General features: G+C 41.3%; 3 protein-coding genes across 5 annotated transcripts; all 3 read right to left on the bottom strand.

Annotated features, from left to right (window-relative positions):
• Positions 1–2,387: 2,387 nt before the first annotated feature.
• On the bottom strand, positions 2,388–5,988 carry LOC115752784 (pentatricopeptide repeat-containing protein At3g62890-like). Of its 2 annotated transcripts, XM_048285789.1 has the most exons (3): positions 3,271–5,988; positions 2,844–2,995; positions 2,388–2,715 (listed from the first exon to the last, which is right to left on the bottom strand). In XM_048285789.1, the coding sequence occupies exon 1, from the start codon at positions 5,837–5,839 to the stop codon at positions 3,446–3,448; it is 2,394 nt and encodes a 797-aa protein (XP_048141746.1). In that variant the 5' UTR covers positions 5,840–5,988; the 3' UTR covers positions 2,388–2,715; positions 2,844–2,995; positions 3,271–3,445. The 2 variants fall into 2 exon arrangements, with proteins under 2 accessions (XP_048141746.1, XP_030547000.1); XM_030691140.2 differs by lacking the exon at positions 2,844–2,995.
• A 2,550-nt stretch (positions 5,989–8,538) lies between these two features.
• LOC115752786 lies at positions 8,539–9,369 on the bottom strand. Its single transcript, XM_048271519.1, has 2 exons — positions 8,684–9,369; positions 8,539–8,652 (listed from the first exon to the last, which is right to left on the bottom strand). The coding sequence occupies exon 1, from the start codon at positions 9,231–9,233 to the stop codon at positions 8,739–8,741; it is 495 nt and encodes a 164-aa protein (XP_048127476.1). The 5' UTR covers positions 9,234–9,369; the 3' UTR covers positions 8,539–8,652; positions 8,684–8,738.
• A 2,734-nt stretch (positions 9,370–12,103) lies between these two features.
• LOC115752785 (rhodanese-like domain-containing protein 6) lies at positions 12,104–17,845 on the bottom strand. Of its 2 annotated transcripts, none has more exons than XM_030691141.2 (9): positions 17,549–17,845; positions 16,997–17,158; positions 16,381–16,486; positions 15,547–15,745; positions 14,905–14,986; positions 14,449–14,531; positions 13,748–13,880; positions 13,423–13,561; positions 12,104–13,172 (listed from the first exon to the last, which is right to left on the bottom strand). In XM_030691141.2, exons 1-9 carry the CDS (start codon positions 17,708–17,710, stop codon positions 12,418–12,420), a joined length of 1,821 nt encoding a protein of 606 aa, XP_030547001.1. In that variant the 5' UTR covers positions 17,711–17,845; the 3' UTR covers positions 12,104–12,417. The 2 variants fall into 2 exon arrangements, with proteins under 2 accessions (XP_030547001.1, XP_030547002.1); XM_030691142.2 differs by having other exon boundaries at positions 12,104–13,160; positions 17,549–17,832.
• Between the last annotated feature and the right edge of the window lie 726 nt (positions 17,846–18,571).

Below are 18,571 nucleotides of genomic sequence, written 5' to 3'. Positions count from 1 at the left end.
AGAATAGTGAGATGAATAAGAGCGGTCATTTGCTCTTGAATATCCCGGCATATAAGACTTCAGGTTACATCACATCAGAGGAGTCTCCATGGTATGTTTGTTCACACAAAGTTTGCCAGTTCATACCTGTTAAATATATGTTCGTCTGGATGAAGCTAACAGATAAGTGCATAAAAAATTTGACACTAGTACTCAACTGGTGTGATTCTTCTCAATAAAATCTTCGCTCGAGTTTATATGGTCCAGTGTCTGTGTTAGTAGAGTTCAAACAAAGGATTATGGCTGTGAAAGATCCTGATATGCCTAGACAGGATCAGATGCTACTGAGATAGCCAGCCTTCTGCAGGACGTCAACCAACGAACTCATCCTTGGTTAAAGCACGTGATTTATCTCTAAATCTTCCCAATCATGTTGTTCTTATTTGACCTTGAACCCTGAGAGCAAACTTGCCTGATACTGATTGCGGACGAAGTCAGAATGGAAAATGGTTCGATCCGTTGTTTACGTACTTGGTCTCTTTTTGAACCTAAGATTTCAATAACCTATCAACGAGCAAGAGTCATGCCTGATCACCCTTCGAGAACCACGCTTTAATAAGTCATGCAGCTCAGTCGCGGCAAGAACATTAGGTTCGGGACAACGTCGTGCAGGTATAGGGTGAAATCCGAGCAAATCAAAATTGCCGAAAAGAACCCAATCCAGCAAAACGTAGATAGGTTGTGTAAAGAACAAGAGGAAATGAGCACCTTCAAGAATCATGCGCCCTGTGAGAGGATGAAGAGCGAAAGAGAAGCGATGAGATCTATTGGCCTGGCCTGAAACTTGGAGGGGGGAGAGAGCTTTAGAAAATTTACTTCTTTGTACTCCCATTGATTTGGAATGCTTTCAAGAATCAAGAACTGATTTTTGAGTCTGCGATCAAGAGCATCAATGTCTAGCAGGGGATTGGGAATGAGGGTGGCCATTCCCACTGCATGTGACTGTCCGGAGAAAATGACAGTATGTAATGTTTCTGTATGTGATGGCAGATATTTGTCCAAGAGCAAAAGCATCTCTCTCTCGTCAATCTTCTGTTGTTGGTCTACACTAGTCAATTATTTCTGATTTTCACTTATGTTATCTTCTCCAAATTCAAACGTGAAGAGATTGTATGATTTTTGAAGAAATTGTTACAATTCCTAGTGAAGATTGTGGAGAATTAAATTATGGTGTTAAATAAAATAAATTGTCATCCCTCAGGGGTCTGTGCAATTGGTTGATGGATTCAGGGATTTTCACGTCACTGGTTTGCATTTTACCAATTGCGCGTAAACTGTTTCGAGTCAGGGCCATCTATACGAGATCAAAAACCTAAACTTAACTGATCAATAGGGCTTACAAGGTTATTCTATTGCCCTCTAGGTAGCCGAAAGAAAAGAAAAATAAAAAAAATGGAACATTATAAAAAATTCAGAATTCTAAAATGAAAAGAATAGAAAAATATAAAACATACTTAAAAAGAAAATGAATGTGAAGTTCTGCAGGGAGGAAAGAGAAGGAAATCATTTTCCCTACTTTTGAAGGTGTTTTTTCATTGATAGAAAATGTTTTTCTTGATTAGTTTATTTTCCATGAACCGAAAATCAAAAAATCCAAAAAAATATTTTCTTGAAAATTGTTTTCTGCAAAACCAATAAAGAGTGCGTTTGTTTTATGAAAAACTCAAGATTTGAAAAACATTTTCCAAAAAATAATTGGTAATATCACTTAGAAAAATTAATTAATGAAAAATATTTTCCTCATCGACAACAATTTATAACTAATTATTTTCATGCATTCACTATTGCCCACCTGTCAAGTATGGGGTTTCAATGGATTTACATACTTGTCAAATTGATAAAATCAAGTCATTCTATTAATTGCACTTTTTGAAAATTTTAGGACTTGATTGCACATTTTTAAAGTTTGAGGATTCAATTGCACTTTCATAATAAGTTTTAAGACTTCCAGTATACTTATCCCCAAAAAATTTTCAATGCGGCTTAGTGATTCTGCTGATGTTTAATCCTGATGCAAGTTATGTACCCATCTTGTGCATTTTATTGCTTTTCAAACGGACAGGACCAACTGTTTCATTGGGCAGTGGTCAGTCATCTAATTCAGTTCAGCATTAGGTACAAAGCCCGCATTGCCCTTGGTTCAACCGGGTGCAAATTGGGAACCAGTTTGACCGGTTCTTGGCCTGAGGGTTGGCGAGCGAGGAGGTTAACCCGTACCCTCTTGGATCTGACGCTTATGCTGAACCAGCCGAGCCAAGCTTCCCCTCTTGATTCACTTTGATAGTTCCTGTAGACTCCCAGCAGAGTTGCATAAGAGAACAATCTCTCGTTTGCATTTGGACGACAAATAGAGCAATTTCAGCTATATTAACAGCCAGAAGGACTATATCTTAACAGCCTCAGAGAAAAACTCGAGATCATAACAATTTCCAGTTGTGCATATCCTCAGGCAAATAGTCTCAGACTTCTTCTTCTCTGCAGAAATTGTAGCCCACTCACCGGTAGAAAGAGCTTCTTTATCTCTACAACAGATACTGGCCCTTCAGACATGCACTCCACAAGCAACCCAAGCAACTTTCACTTAAGACTTATAACAAGTCTCTGTCTTCTGCAACGTGAAGGCATAAAATCCAATCAGCTAAAATAAGACACAGGAATCTGCTCAGAGGATTGCTCCTGCCAACAAAATGAAGGGTCATCAATTTTCCACAACTTTCCGCCTTAAGTATAGTTAAGTCTATTTTTACTAGCAATTCTTAACATGATATAACAGAGATTTGTAACCGAGGGAAAAAGTCAAATACCATGTACAGAGGATGCTCCACCACTTGCTTAGGCTGCAATTCATGAAACTGCATCCAATTTCAAGGTAGCACGGACAACTGAGGCAGCAATTTGTCAATTAAATCTGATCAAGACTCGGATCTTGTACTTTTTTTTTTTTTTTGGGGGGGGTCTCTAAACAAGTACCATTTCATTCATTCATCGGATCTTATACTTAAAAAGCAACACCGTCACCCAAAGCTGATTTTGGAAACTTAATTTTCTTCAGAAGTCCTAAATCATTTGAAGCTCCAGGAAGGAATAAATGAGACATAAACGTCATGCCCAGATATTGGTTTGTCCTCCATTCCTAACAGTTTCACAAGATTGTTTTGTTAGATCTCTCATTCAGGATCTTTCTCCTAAATAAGCAAAATCATAAGGAATTCAAAGACCAGAAGATTGTACCTCGAATAATCATAGGCCTTTCCTTCATCCATACTGGATTTTTCGTTTCAGGGCTTGCTGAGGCATTCGGCGGAAGGAAGTGCTTCTCAAGAGCTTAAAGTGTGAAAAGTTCAAATGTGAGGATCTCTCCAGTGAGGCAACTATGGTGATTTTGATCTTTAGTTCAGATTGTTTTCTACCAAAAGTCCATGCAAGAACAATTTCCTTGCTTGAAGTGATGGAATCGATGTCTATCTCTCATGATAATGTCACGGTTGTAAGCTTTAGAGGTGAACTTAGCAACTGTGTGACAGTCGTTACATATTCGTAAGTTCTTTATTATTCTAATTGGCATTGCTGGAGGAATATTGAGAAGCCCAAACGCAATAGCAAGCTTCTCACTGTGTCTCAACAAAGTTGTTTCCTTTTCCTCCTCGTCAATTTCAAGAAAAACCTCATTCATATCTGGCACATAACCTTCCATCTTTAACTTCTTAGTTATTTCATCCAGCTTGTTCTCAATATCTTCTCGTTGAGGATGCGTCTTATCACCAGCCAGGAATTCATGGATCACTCCGTTTGCTTCGATCATGCTACAACCTGGTGTTTTCATCACTCCATGCTGCTCCATAATTCCTCTGATCTCAAGCACATTCTGCCAATTCCCTTTTGAAGCATACAGGTTTGACAATAACACGTGGAAACCATCATGGTCTGGCTGAAGCTCAACAAGCTTTCTTCCTACCCTCTCCCCCCTTTCAATGTCACCGTGCTTTCTACAAGCTCCGAGAAGGGCTCCCCAAGTGGAAATATCTGGTGCCATCGGCATGCTCCCAATAAGCTCCTCTGCTTCTTTAAGCTTACCAGCACGTCCTAATAGGTCCACCATGCACCCGTAGTGCTTGACATTTGGATCTATCTTGTATTCTTGTACCATGGAATCAAAGTGAAAGCATCCCTCGTCTACTAAGCCCATATGTCTACATGCTCCAAGAACTCCAATAAAGGTAATGTCATTAGGTGTTACTCCACAATTCTTCATCTCTAGAAAGATGTTTAGTGACCTCCCCACCAAGCCATTCATTGCCAACCCAAGAATCATAGCATTCCACGTGGAGACACTTTTGTCCTCCATTAAGTGAAAAACATCCAATGCATTTTCAACACAACCACACTTCATGTACATGTCTATCAGGGTCGTACCCAGAATAACATTAACCTTGAGGCAATTCTTCCTAATGTACGCATGAACCCATTTTCCTTGATCAAGGGCAGCCAAGTGAGTACAAGCTGAGATGATGCTCACCAAAATGGTTTCATCGGGCTGTATTCCTGTGAGCTGCATCTCTTGAAACAGCTCCAAAGTATCTGAGAAACGGTCATGTTGAGCATACCCGGATATCATCGCACCCCAAGATACCATGTCCTTCTCTGGCATTGAATCAAATAGTGCCTTGGCATATTCCACCAATCCATTTCTCAAATACCCTGATATCATGGAGTTCCAGGAAATCAAATCCAGATGAGGGTATCCAGCTCTGAACAGTCTTTCTGCAACCAGTATCTCATCACATATTGAATACATGTGAATCAATGCATTTTGAAGGTTAACATAAGATTCAAGCCCAAGTTTTCCCGCCAAACCATGTATCAACTTCCCCGTCTCACCAACAGACAAATGTGCACATGCCGAAAGAATGCTAATCACGACAACCTCGTCCACTCTGACACCGCCACCAGCCATTTCTTTAAACATAACCAAAGCCTTGCCATACATCCCATTCTGTTCATAACAAGAAATCAATGCACTCCATGACACCATATCCTTTTCCTCCATTTGAATGAATAGCTCATACGCATCCACCACACGTCCTGTCTTTCCAAATAAAACAATCATCGAATTTGAAGCAATCACATTTCTTTTAGGCATCTGATCAAAAATCAGTTTCGCCTCGTCTACATTACCCAACTGAACATAACCAGCCAAAATCGAGTTCCATGAGACAGTGTCCAGAACGATACTTTCATCAAACAGCTTCCGTGCATCTTCCATGTTCTCGTGCACCGAGTACAAGTTGATCAACGTGTTCCGGACATAAACATCCGAATCAAAACCCAGTTTCAGAACATGATCATGCACTTGTTTCCCCGCAAATTCTGATAACCGCAAACTACAAGCCTGAACTAAAATGGGATACGTGTAATTATCAGGACCCACATTGTGATTCAACATCAACTTGTACAGGAAAACAGCATTTTGAGGGCTATCATTCTGCACAAAAGCCCTCATCATCGTGTTCCACGAAAACCCATTTGGGTTCTCGACATAATTAAAGACACAAAAGGAGTAACTAACGTGGACAAAGTGAGAGTCAGTGGAGAACTTGAGGAGCTTACTAGCTGCGTAAGTGTCTCTGACGTACCCGGTGAGGATCATCTGAGATAGGATTTGGTTGAATTGCTTAAGGTTGTGGCATCGTCCCAAGTGGGTCTCTAGGATTGAGAGAGTGATGGTGGGAGTAAAAGACGGACGGCAAATCAAACTTGGCTTGACGAGCGAAGAAAAGTTGCGAACTTTGGCGAAATTCATAGAATGACGACGAAGTGCTGATCGACCGCTTAGTCTGTGTCATCGTAGCGTCGCTGAATCATCTAGTGAAGCTCGGACAGCCCCTGGTCGTTGGTCGGCAACGAAAAATGTCCCAAACTCAATTTGATTAGTGGAAGGTCTCATTTTGCTCGAACTCGGTCAATTTTGACATATGTGCTTTAATTTTTTGGTTGTTGGCCATCAAAACACGTGTTAATTCAATGCTAAATAGAAAATTCAAGGGCTAATACCGTCAAAAACCCAAACTGGTATACTCCAACGAAACTTAACTCACACTAATCTTTTGCGTTACAAAAACTCTCAAATTAGTACAACCATTCTACATTTACCCCCAATCAAACTAATTTTTGTGTTACTAATAATCTAAAACCAATGCACTCGTGTAACATCTACCCTAAATTGATATATCCGTATCACGTTTGCCCAAACTAGTACACTCCCGCAATACTTGGTACACTCCCGCAACACTTACCTCAAACTAATTTTTGCGCTACAGAAACTCTCAAATTGGTATAGCCATTCTACATTTACCCCAAATCAAACTAATTTTTGTGTTGCTAAAAATCCCGAACCGATGTACTTGTGTCACATTTATCCCAAACCGACATGTGTGTGTGTGTGTGTGTGTGTGTGTGTGTGTGTGTCACGTTTGCCCAAAATTGTTGTAAATTTAGAACTGTTTGGGGGTAAATGTGGCACTGGTGCATTAATTTGGAGTAAATCTGGCACGAATGTATTAGCTTGGTATTTTTTTATAACCAAAAAATTGATTTGGATAAATATGGTACGAGTGCACCAGTTGGAATAAATGTGGCCGAGTGTATCACTTTGGAGGTTTTTGTGATACAAAATTTAGTTTGAAGTAAATGTGACATAAACGTATCAATTTGAAAATTTTATGGTATTAACCCAAAATTCAAGTAATCTAATCTTCATTAATCGTCACCATGTCTAGCTCGATTGTCAAGTTTTAGTCTTGCCAACGAGGGATCAAAGACGCTTCCCAATCATGAACTACATGTTAAGAATGAGCAGAGTGCATCCTTACTTGTTAATACCAACAAAAAGGAGGACACACTTGACGCTCTGGAGCAACAGAGTCCAGTGACATTTGAACTGCATTAAATATTTTAATGGCAAGTTGTAGCATATCAGCAGATCCCCAATGACCTTCTGGTCTTCCCTCAAGCTTCCTCTTAACATTTAGCAGGAAAACAGAAACGAAGAGTGCCTCACACGGAAACGATGACGGATCTTGCTGCGACAAAACTGCCATGACCGATCATTGCACATGCCTCACGTGAGTTTTCCCTTCTTTCAAGCATGAACTGCCTGTTTTGCGTGTTGAGGGCACGCGATCAGGTAGAACAAAGGGCGAAAACATTGGATGTCTGAATTCGATGCTTGAAAACTCCACGGAATCTCATTACTGATGTCACACTTGCCCAAGGTCGTTTAACTCTCGTCCAGTTCGTGATATTTCAGTCTGGTCGGCAATCGCTGATGAGCGAATATGAGTGGCTCATTCAGAGGAAATCCAGCCACTCTGATTCACCACTGTAGTAATTTTGACTGAATGACTATCACAGCCGGAACTCTTCTAAGTCACTTCACAGGAGATTATGGAGCTTGTCTCTTATCAGAATGTTAGTGTGGAAGTCACACATCCTCAATCTCAGCATAGTCTGCAACATCTTTTACAGTTGCAACACCATTGTAACAGCAACTTGCGATGCAATTCTTTGTTGAGCGCTGTACAAATGTTCCAACTTGATCACCCAACATAAGTGGTAAACAGACTGATAGCTGTGCTATAGATTATTAGGCGTCTGAAACGAAACAAAATCAACTGAACTTTTGTCATAACATGTTTCTAATTACAGGTCGTGGCTTAATCTGGTGGTGAAAGAGAAATGCCCTTACAAATGGCCGATCACTTACTTGTGGACAAGCAACCATCTGCCTACTGCCATTCACATTGGAAAGCTTATCCAAGAGGAAATTGCCATTTTTCAATTGCTGTCCATTTCCTAGATACAGCTATTGAGATGCTGCCAAAGTGAACTGGACAAGGACTACCACCCAAGAGAAATGCTAGTGTTTGCTTAGTAATTTTGTGAGTGATGGAACTCATGTGCCATCCCACCATGAAACTAGGGTCAACTGAACTAGGTCATGAAATTTGCCTTTTCTTACATCTTTTAATGGAGAAATGCAGATCATTTGTCCAAAAAGAAAACCCACTTTTATTTTAGATATTGAATCTGGAAAAGCATACAAGCTTGCTGATTCATGACTCTAGCGCCCGTTCCTAACTCTCTCGTCTGAACTGAATGCTATGTTGGGTATTGCTCAGAAGTATCCTTGCCCAAACAAAAAAGCAAAATAAATAAATAAATAAATAAAAAGGAAGACACTGTAAAGAACATGAGAATTTGCAAAGATTATAGTGCACAGATCCACAGTGGTTTGAGAATCCTCTTCCCTAGCGCTGCTCCTGATTTTAATCAGCATTTGTTTCCAGCAAGGACCTTTTTAACAGTGAACTTCCTACAGTTTGGCCTGCGACATGAACAATCAGACACCATGGATTTACGTGAAGTGGGCTAATTACTTCGTCTTCAATTGTTTTCTAATAGACCGAAGCGCAAACAGATACTGAAGCAAAGACAATTTTGAAGATGAGATTCAGCAAGCATTAAAAGTTACTCAATATTTGAATTCCCCTTTCATCATCAATGTCCCACAGTAGACATGACTAGCAACAAAAGCATATAGTAAGACTAGCAAAAGCCCAAAGATGATAACTTTGTTTTTTTAATCAAACAAAGATGAACACTTTAATGGCTGCTTTTTGTTCTCCTCTCCAAGGAAATTTCTACACCTCCTTAATCGCCACAGCTGCACTGCCTTCCTTCACTTCCTTGTTCTTACTCACATCCTTGACGGGCTCCTCAACCTCAAAGGCAGAGACAGGGAAGGTCCTGAACAGCCCAGTAGGAGTCCGGAAGGTGATCTTCCCAGTGGGTGGGTCATCCACATAGATGTCACTCAGGGTCACCCACAGCAAGAGCTCCTTGGTCTTCACACCAGTCAGCTTCTTGATCTTGCCCTTCTCAACATAGGCCGTGATCTCAGGTGCGTAAGAGACCAGCTTCCCAATCTGCTCGAACTTGTGGTCAGTCTTCTTCTTCTGCTTCATCCACACAAACCCAGTCTCCTTCACATACCCACATTCCTCCATGTCCTTCAGCGGGAGCAACCCATTGGGCAACCCCGCCTCCTTGAGGAAGAACTTGGATTTCTCCTGGCACATCTCATCCCCACGGTAGAACTCAGCTTGGGCTTTGATCTCCTCAGCGACCAGAGACATTTTCCTGAATTCCTCCTCTTTCTCCCTTCCGAGTTCTTTCTTCGACAGCTGTCTCTCTCTCTCTCTCTCTCTCTCTCTCTCTCTCTTCACGGCAAGAATGTAGGGAAGGCGAGTGAAAAGGATACGAGCTGAAACTGGGTCACAAAGGTCGGGCCTTTTTATAGCCGAGGGCTCAGATCTTTGCCATCAATACTTGGTACAAATATCGCCAAGATGCCATTTTCAGCCCAGTAATCTGTTAATCATCATCATGGGTAGTCTCAAACAACGAAGATCGAGAGAAAAGCTTTTTAACAGTCCAGGAATCCTGCGCTGCTCATGAGCCAGAAGCTTCAATTAGGTGGCAAATGGGTAAATATTGCGCCAAAGGGAGGGGCTTGTGCTTAGTGGCTAATGTGTGCAGTTGAACATTAATGGACGAAATTAAGGCGGAAGGACTGGGGGTTGATGGGGGTTGCCAATGGGGGACGTCCACGTGGCGTGTAGTTGGGAACGCCAACCAATCTCAATTTATTGCGGGCTGACGTGTCGCGCGTACGGTATCGGCCCCCCTCGTCCCAGGCAGATTGCACCGTCTAAAATTGTTTAGTTGAGAATTCTTATTTCTTGTGAAATCTTGCCTTAGATCAGCTAACTCAAGGGGCGTGATTACTCCTACCTAAAAAAAAAAAAAAAAGAGGCGTGATTATGAGAAAATAAGTAATCTTAGGCTCCGTCATTTCGCAAAAAATAAATAATTTAGATACTATTTTTCGAAAAATTAACACTTATATAACTTACAAAAACGAACGAACAATAACTATTTACATCACCCACCAAAATATTTAAATTTAAATTATTGTAGATAATGAAAATAATTCTTATCGACAAATTATTTTAAGCATTATAAACGATTATTTTCTTTGTCGAATTATTCCGCGAAATAAACAAAGCCTAAAAATATATTTACTCTCCACACGAAGGCATATCTTCTCTAAGGAGGAGGGTTTCTGTTTGGAGAGAAAACCGGCCGTTAACGACAACATTTTACCCAATAGAGGGTTAAAAAAAAAAAAAAAAAAGGCAGTGAGGTTCATGACAGAGACATCTCTAAATCCATCCTCGGATTTATGAGTCTCCTGTGGGCGCAGTCCTGACATCATGTTAAAGGACATTCAATTGACTTGTATCAAAACCAACACCAAAGGACCATCTGAATTGTAGGGCTGGAGATAGATGGAAGTTCTTAAAAGTGGATAGTAATATAAGGGCGCTCATAAAAACACTTTCTTAATGAGAAATCAACTTCCGATCAAAAGTTGATTTTTTTACGTTTCCTTAAAAATATAAGTTAATTTTTTTACTTCTGTTTCAAATTGACTTCTGATCAGAAAAATTCGTTTGATAACGGTTGAAAATTTCTACTTTTGAAACATTATTAACAAAATCTTCGACGGCGATGATCGACGGTGGCGGTGGTCGGCGGTGGTCGGCGACCGCGGCGGCAATGGTCGCGATGGTTGGCGGCTGTGGTCGGCGGCCACGGTCATAGCAATGGTGGTTGGCGGCTGCTGTTAGCGACGACCGCGACGGCTCACAGCAATGGTGGTCGACGGAGGCGGATGTAGTCCAAGAAGTGATTTTAAAGCCGAGAAGTTAAAATTTTTACTTCTCAAAATTGACCAAAAATCCTATCAAAAGTGAAAAATCATATCATAAATCAATTTTTTTACCAAACGGATTTCTACTTCGATCAGATTTTTATCAAACGTATTTCTCTGCCGGATAGGCTTATGGCAGAGAAATGCAATTTCTGAAGTGTTTTCATGCGCACCTTAAATGGCAAGACAAGGTACTTTTTTCTATGATGGCAATTTTTCACGGCGCCAGTAATTTCCTTATGACAACGGTAAAATTTCAAAGAAGTTGATAATTTATCGCATCAAAGGCACTTTACTCGACATCTTTTCACAAGCTGTTTATCGTTCACAACTACGCACGCCTGATGGTGAGCTGACCCCTTCATGTTGAGATAGTTGGGTTGGCCTAGAAAACTTAGATGTACAGATACCAGAAAGAAAGACCGATAAGAACTCAATTGTGCTGCTTAATAAATCTAAAAGTTAAATGCAATCAAACCACGACACTATCGGCCATAATGGAGTCGGCAATGGTTGTAGCTAGACGTGGCCGGTTTGTCCGAACCGCCGGTTCCGGTTCCTAGAAAAGGTGGAATCGGAACCAGCCCTTGAAGGGGCCGGTTCCTGTTCAGGGCCGGTTCCGGTTCGGAACCGCCGGTTCCCAAGCCCAATAGCTCTTTCCCCCTGGGCCTCCCCCTTTTTCTTTTTCTTTTTTTTTAATTAAAAAAACGGGTTGGAACCGGCCTGAAACCGGGCAGGTTCCGACAATTTAGAAACCGGAACCAGCCCTTGAGGGCCAGTTCCGGTTCCGGGTCGGAACCGGTGGCCGGCCCCCTGTTCCATTTAGCAATGTCTAGTTGTAGCGCTAGATCTAATCAATGCACACTCTCTACCATGCATGTGCTGCCAAATGAAGACCTTCATAAGAGATGGACGAGATCACGTCGATCAGATCCATCAATTTCACACAGGTTCAATACAGGAAACTCGTGTGAAAGATGGGGACAACGATGTGATTCCATGCACAAGAAATTAGATGAACGGAACGGTGCTTTCGTATCGCTCGGAAGGAGTGCACGGGCAGAAACGAAGGGCCAAGCTTCCCTTACGAGTCTCTATGTCTTCATTGAACAGGTACCCTTCATGTTCCTCCCATTTAATTGGAGGTAGTTGGGCAGCCTGCAATGAAATGACAATGTCCAAACCCCCCCACCTAACCAAGATCAAGATAGCAGGACCCTATGCTCCCACGTTGTACGTGCCAACCATAAACCGAGAGCTGTCTGACATTCAGCTCGCATGACAAAACGTCTAAATTCGAGCATTCAATTTCCACATTATAATGATTCGAGTCCCAAGAGATCACTGATGGAGTGAAGCTTTCGGTGGTACAAAAGTGACGAAACACCATGGGAACAAAGTCACAACGGGCCCTTAGAGCAGACAAATAGTTTGTGGGAATTGTACTACTTTGGCGCTGCCAATAAAGTTGCACAGCCAGTGAGTTGGGGGGATTTGAGAAGTCAACAACATTCACATGATGGGTGTCTCACCTCAAACTTCCTTTAGAGAAATCGTTGCAAGAAGTTTTTGACCACATCAATATGTGGAGACCTTGTAGGAATTATATGACCACCTTCATGTTGGATAACAACACGACTTCCATTTTCAAAATACTCTGCAAGGTCCGCACTTGCCTCGTTAGGTATCTGTCTATCTCTCCCGTGATCACTTCCAAAAATATGAAGGGAAGGGCAGTTTATAGATCCACGCTCAAACTCCGCTAGATTGAGGGCAAACCCAGAGCACAAAATTGCGAATCTAAAGTCCATTTCGCCTTTTAAGTTGTCCTTGCGCGCACACACTAAAGCAGCCATTGCTGCTCCCTGGGAAAACCCCAAGATCCCATCAAAAGGACCATCCCGCAGATACATGGACTTCAAGTATGCTAATGATGAATCAAACCCACCAGTCTGCTGCTGGTACTGAAGAGGATCAAAAGGACCATCTGCTACTTTCCAATCTGCTTCACTCCCCGCAGAGAAATCAGGCGGCACTAACCATGCAAACTTCTTGTTGCACTTTTCTTTTGGAGGAGGACCTCTGTGTTCTGTCACTGATTCTGAATGCACATCAATGACAGAAGGTCGGAAAATAAAGCGCAACTCGTGCGGCGCATCCACGAAGACAAGTTCCACAATGTTCCTAAGCTTTTTTGCTAAGGAAGCAGTTCGTCCTTTAAAGCTGGAGGCATTCTGACGGAACCCGTGCAGGCACAATATCCTAAGCTTTCTAGAAGTGCCGAAACCTGTTGTCTTGTCTTGTTAATAACAAACAGAAATTTTCATTGCGGAATCAGAAGAACTTCAGAAATCAAATCCTCAATAGGAGCAAACAGCACAAAGTTGAACGCAACCTCAAAACTCTAGAAAATGTGCATATTCTATGATAAAGAGCAGGTGAACAGTTGTGCCATGGTGCAAATATAAAAGCAGAAACGGTCCTCAATAGTATTCGATACTACTTATCATTAGGACCTTTGGTAGGTAAGGGCTATCTTAGATTCTTACCTTGTCTATCAGACGAAAGGGTTTTCAAATCAATCTCACGTGGCAGCACTTCCGACTGGCAATTTTCAGTTACTGGAGTTGAAAGACCACATTTACCATGTTTTTGGCAGAGCTCACATGTGTAAATGGAACCTTCCACCTGCAGTCAAACAACTTAGCTGGTTCATACAGAAGCAAAATTGCCGCATGTAATCTCAAGTTCACCAGAGAAATGTGGTTAACACATAGTTCAGAATGAAAAATAATAGAAACATTACTAGGAGTTCTGTAGGGCCTCATAAGTGTTAATTACTGTTGCAGAAATTCGGGGGATAATTGAGCATACCTGGCAACCATCACAGACCAAAACAAGCATTCTACAAGAAGCACAACGACAACGGGCGGAGTAATCATCAAACAGACAGCTGCAAAGGAGGCATGTACTGATGACATTTGCATTGGAGCTCCCAACAGAGATCCTACAGTGACAATGAAAGAGGAATGAATTACTACCAGAACTTTGAACAGTCATTATCAACCTTTCCTGAGATTTCACTTGGAGCTAAGAAATATGAACCAGATTCAGAACCTAGAACTCAATATGCAAGGGTCCCACTAATTTCTGCATGGAAGGGATTTGCCAAAGAGGCAAAGAGATCAGCACGTGAAGTATACACATAAAAGACTATCAAAATACATAAACCATAAGCCTAAAGCAAGTATCTGAAATACTAAACATTCCAGCAGAACATCCCAATAGCAAAGCATACACTTTTCTAACCCATCAATTAGCATGACCACTCGACCAAAAAAAAAAAAAAAACCTAGCAGGACCACTTCGAAAGTTATGATCCTCTTCCAGTTCAAAGCAAACTAGTTATATTTTCTATTTGACAACTTCACAAAGCATTCAGATTACCTATTCTTGATAACGAGAATAACTTTATAAGCATGATAAGCTTAAAAAAAAAGGAAAGAAAGAAAAAGTAAGTAAAAGTGAGACTTTATACATCTCTCAAAACAGCTAACAGACTTCAAAAGACATACCGATGATCAAAGACGAAATTCTTCCCTTTAAAGAATCCACCATCAGGGAATTGTTCCAGATACCGCTGTATCCCACCATATAACTGCAGAAGAGCACATGGTGAAAAATTACTTCAGTCATCGAGCAGCATTTGGCTCACATTTGCAGAACAATTTGACATTTTTTTCTGAACTTTTATTTTATTGCAATAAGAATCCTTGGGCCAACTTATTTGCATATGAAATTCATCTGAAGCAGCAATAATTCCGTATAAAAATTTGACTTTACTCTGTATAGTCTCATCTTTTGGCAAATCTACCTAATTAGACCCATCACTACCCTTAACCAAGAGACCCAACCATGACATGGTAGTCATATATACTTTATCTAAAGTCATGTGGTCGCCGTGCCCAATGTGCACTAAGAAGCAGGTAAACTAAGTTTGCATATATGAACCATTTCCTCGAGAGACCCACCTGATACACGTTCCCAAACCCAGGGCCTTTTCCCTTGATGTACGCTGACGCCATCTCACATCTGATACCCCCTGTGCAGTACCTATAGAACAACCATGGATAAATTATGGACGAATGTGATGCAGCAACAGCACTGCTGGAAAAACATAGATATTTCCCTTCGAGGTGCACTCTGATCTAGTTTTAACTTTCAGCACATGAAAGACAAGATAGAATGAACTTGTATAAAAAAGGAAGACAGACATCCTAAGACACCGCCAATCCCTAGTAAAGAGCCAGTTGTATTAAGGAAGACATGACTACCCTGGTGTTTTAATACATTCATCGGTGATAAAAGTTACTCCGATTATGGCTTAGACCAGGTAAATGAAGAGATGTAAGACAGTCCTGCAAAATGTTACTTTAATCTCAACAAAGCAACTCAAGGCATATGAAAGCCACGATAGTTTGTACGTGTATACACACAGAGACATAAACCGGACCATCATGGTTACAGACTATCACCTTGAAGCATCAGTACAGCAACCATTCACAGACATGACGCCATTTATCAGTGAGGTAAATTTAAAAAAGTTATGAAAAATAGGAAGAAGTAGATATCGGGAAAAACCTATAATCACCAAGTTCTAGGAGGGCACTGACATGAGAATGCATTTTCCTTGCAAACGTTCAGAATTATCATCTATCCAGTCATGCAGGTCACTGTATTGTCTGATTTGTGGATCCAAAGTTTCCACACCTGGTTTGTGGAACTTCCCGATCCTAGTCTCATATAAATTCCTCGCATCCAACAAGACAAGCCTTTCACTGCTTGTAGGACTACCTTCATCAAGAAGCTTACCTGGAAAAGAGATGCATAGCTATCAGATCTGAATGCCACATCAATGTAGATAAAGGTTAACTGGGCTCGTAACTCACTTGGGACACAACTTCATAGTTAAGCTCAATTCATCAGATATCAAATTTGACAAATGTTTTACCTATGCTGGGTCCCCAAGGTACAACATGTAAACCTGATAGACCACACAACAAGAGCCAGCCCATCCCCCAAACCCACAATACCAAGTGACAACTTCTTATCAAAATATGGCCTAACAACTTCAACCACTTCACTTTTCTCTCTCTTTCATCATCTTCCTTACAAGCACTGACTTAAGCATCAAAGGATCCTCATGAGTATAACCCAGGATGACTTCCTCTATCTTTGGCGTGCAAATTTGAGGAACGCGCCATAGACCAGCCAGTGATTTTGTGCATCATGACACAAATCTTCCAAAGCAGTAATGTACAACAGGCTCAGGGTTATTGTACCACAAGGATAAAAAGAACTGAAAAAGGGACACTTGAACAATAGAACCACGGAAAGAGGAAGATATGCCATACACAAAAGGTTATCAACTAATTCCGCAGGTACATAGAATAACCATAAAATACAGAGAAAGGCAAAGAGAGATGCAAAAATATCCAAGAAGTTACCAGCACTTTGCAGGACGGAATGGAATTCCAGCGCAGATAGATGCCTTCCAGCAAAGGAAATGTCGGGTGATCTCACAAGGGGTTGAGAACTGAACGTTACCAGTTCCTAACATTACAGCAATAACATACCAATAATTAGCGCTTATTAGGCCGCATCAAGAGTTAGCCGGCACTATCTGTCAGTTACATAACTCCAATCCTAGCAGAGAAAGTGGCTTTCATCCACCAGAAAGGTGAAAGCAGGTTATACCATCAAGTGCTCACACTTTGGAGTCCACACATTTTCACAGCTACAGAATGACAGGAGTTTTGGGGGAATAACTAAACAGAAAGAATTCTCTAATACAGAAGACTGACTTATAATCCCCGAAACAAAGTACATAGCCTTCCAGCTGCCTTTGTCACACAATATAACGAACTAACACTTGTTCTTCGTCATGCTGTCAATATACCAAGCTATCATAAGTAAATTGATCATACGAGATAATCATGCAATTGCACAAAGCACTTATTCGCTTCTTGGGCAGTTACCCAGCTTAAAAACAGCAGACAAGTCTGTTAATTCTAAACCATGGAAAGAAATAAAAAGATATCCAGAGATTGCTACATCATTTACCTCAACAACGCGTACAGAGAGGGAGGTGAAACCGCACTCCTTTGCAACCTTGTCATTCAAAGGCTGATCGCAAGAAGCAAGCTTAAAGTCCGTTCCTTCAAACAAAGCATTCGACTTAACTGCATCAATGTGCTCCTCCAGCGCCGATAACTTGCCTCCAACCTGACCAGAACCATTGTCAAATTGAACACTAAATCGGGACTCTTCTATCACCTTAAGCTTTCACAGTTACTGGCACCATGTTTCAGAATTTCCATACCCCAGGTTCAGCGCAAATGTCAATATACACTACACCTCAGGAGCCAGCAAAACAAAATTTAAATTTCGAATCCCAACTTCATCAATTAGCTCAAAATATCACAAAACATGAAAGTTACTTTATGTAACTCTACAGCCACCGATAACACCAGCAACATATAAAACCCCACGAGAGAGTAATGACAAACATCGTCAATATCCACAACATAAGAGGACCTTCCCTACCTGTTCGAAGCAAAGAGAGGGAAAAAGGAAAAACAACAACGAGGAAGCGAGGAGGGGAAGTGAGGTTACAGTGACATTGACGCCGTGAGGAGCGAGCCGGACTCGGCCGAGCAGGCCGAGCGAGTTGCAGTTCAGCTCGTAGAACGAGACGAGCTCGTCGAGGTTGGGAACCGAGGCGTACTTGTAGTACAAGAGGACGCCGTATGGGTCGGCTTGTTCGAGGTCGGACATGGCGGAGAGATCCTCCGCTGCGACAAGCGGCGGCGGCGGAGATGGAAATACGGGCTGCGACGTGGTGGCGCTGTAGTGAGCGAAAGCGAAGTGTCCGTGACTCGTTGAGTAGCGGTTGGATATGGGCCTAACCTGACTCGCATTTAGGCCCAGGCCTCTACTTGACTCGCGTGTAAGCCCATAAGGTGAGAAATATTCCATGTTTATTTTTTTTTTCTAGACAAAAACATTGTATGAAGTTTCTTTTGATATTTTTCTCTTTTTCTACTTTTAATCCACTCTTTTCTCGAGGGTGAATTTGTTTTGGCACGTGCCAGGGATGATCGATTTCAGGGTGACTCGATTTTCACCCTAAAACTGAGAATGGAATGAGACGGATTAGTTCCCGGTTTGTGGAACCGGGAGTCGATTCATCTAGTCTTAGAATCAATTCGGTCCGGTTCTCGAATAGGTCCATGAATCGGCGATGATTTTTTTCCTCAACTGCAAATATTAATGCATAGTCTAAACTCTTCATTCTTTAGTGTTTTTTTTTTTTTTTCTCTTTAATCAATGAAAATCTTGGTGGAAAGATGCGAAAGGCAAGATATCGGACCAGTAAGAACAGTTGATGGAACCAAGAATTGAATCGACAATCACCAGTTCCGGTGCTCACCTCTAGCATGGCTTCAAAAACGATCGCTTAGACGAGATGCAATGACAATTTAAAATCACAATTTTAGAGATAGACCACAACTTTTAATTGACATTAAAAACTAGTAACAATCAATGAATCGAATGTGAATCCTAGAAAAATTAGTACGCCGTCATTTTTGTCGACGGCGGATTGGGCATAATTATTGTCAGAACATCTTATTGTAG

The sequence above is a fragment of the Rhodamnia argentea genome, chromosome 1, assembly GCF_020921035.1.
Source record: "Rhodamnia argentea isolate NSW1041297 chromosome 1, ASM2092103v1, whole genome shotgun sequence".
Taxonomy (NCBI): domain Eukaryota; kingdom Viridiplantae; phylum Streptophyta; class Magnoliopsida; order Myrtales; family Myrtaceae; genus Rhodamnia; species Rhodamnia argentea.
The sequence above is the reverse complement of the archived record's forward strand: the minus strand, read 5'-3'. Positions and strand labels throughout refer to the sequence as shown.

Excerpts from the sequence above, each read along its gene's own strand:
- LOC115752784 (XM_048285789.1), bottom strand. The coding sequence starts at position 5,839 with ATGAATTTCGCCAAAGTTCGCAACTTTTCTTCGCTCGTCAAGCCAAGT.
- LOC115752786 (XM_048271519.1), bottom strand. The coding sequence starts at position 9,233 with ATGTCTCTGGTCGCTGAGGAGATCAAAGCCCAAGCTGAGTTCTACCGT.
- LOC115752785 (XM_030691141.2), bottom strand. The coding sequence starts at position 17,710 with ATGTCCGACCTCGAACAAGCCGACCCATACGGCGTCCTCTTGTACTAC. Across the intron at positions 17,159-17,548 it reads CTCACGGCGTCAATGTCACT|GTTGGAGGCAAGTTATCGGC; the intron begins GTAACCTCACTT and ends GGTTCTGGTCAG. Across the intron at positions 14,532-14,904 it reads GGTTTGGGAACGTGTATCAG|TTATATGGTGGGATACAGCG; the intron begins GTGGGTCTCTCG and ends GCTCTTCTGCAG.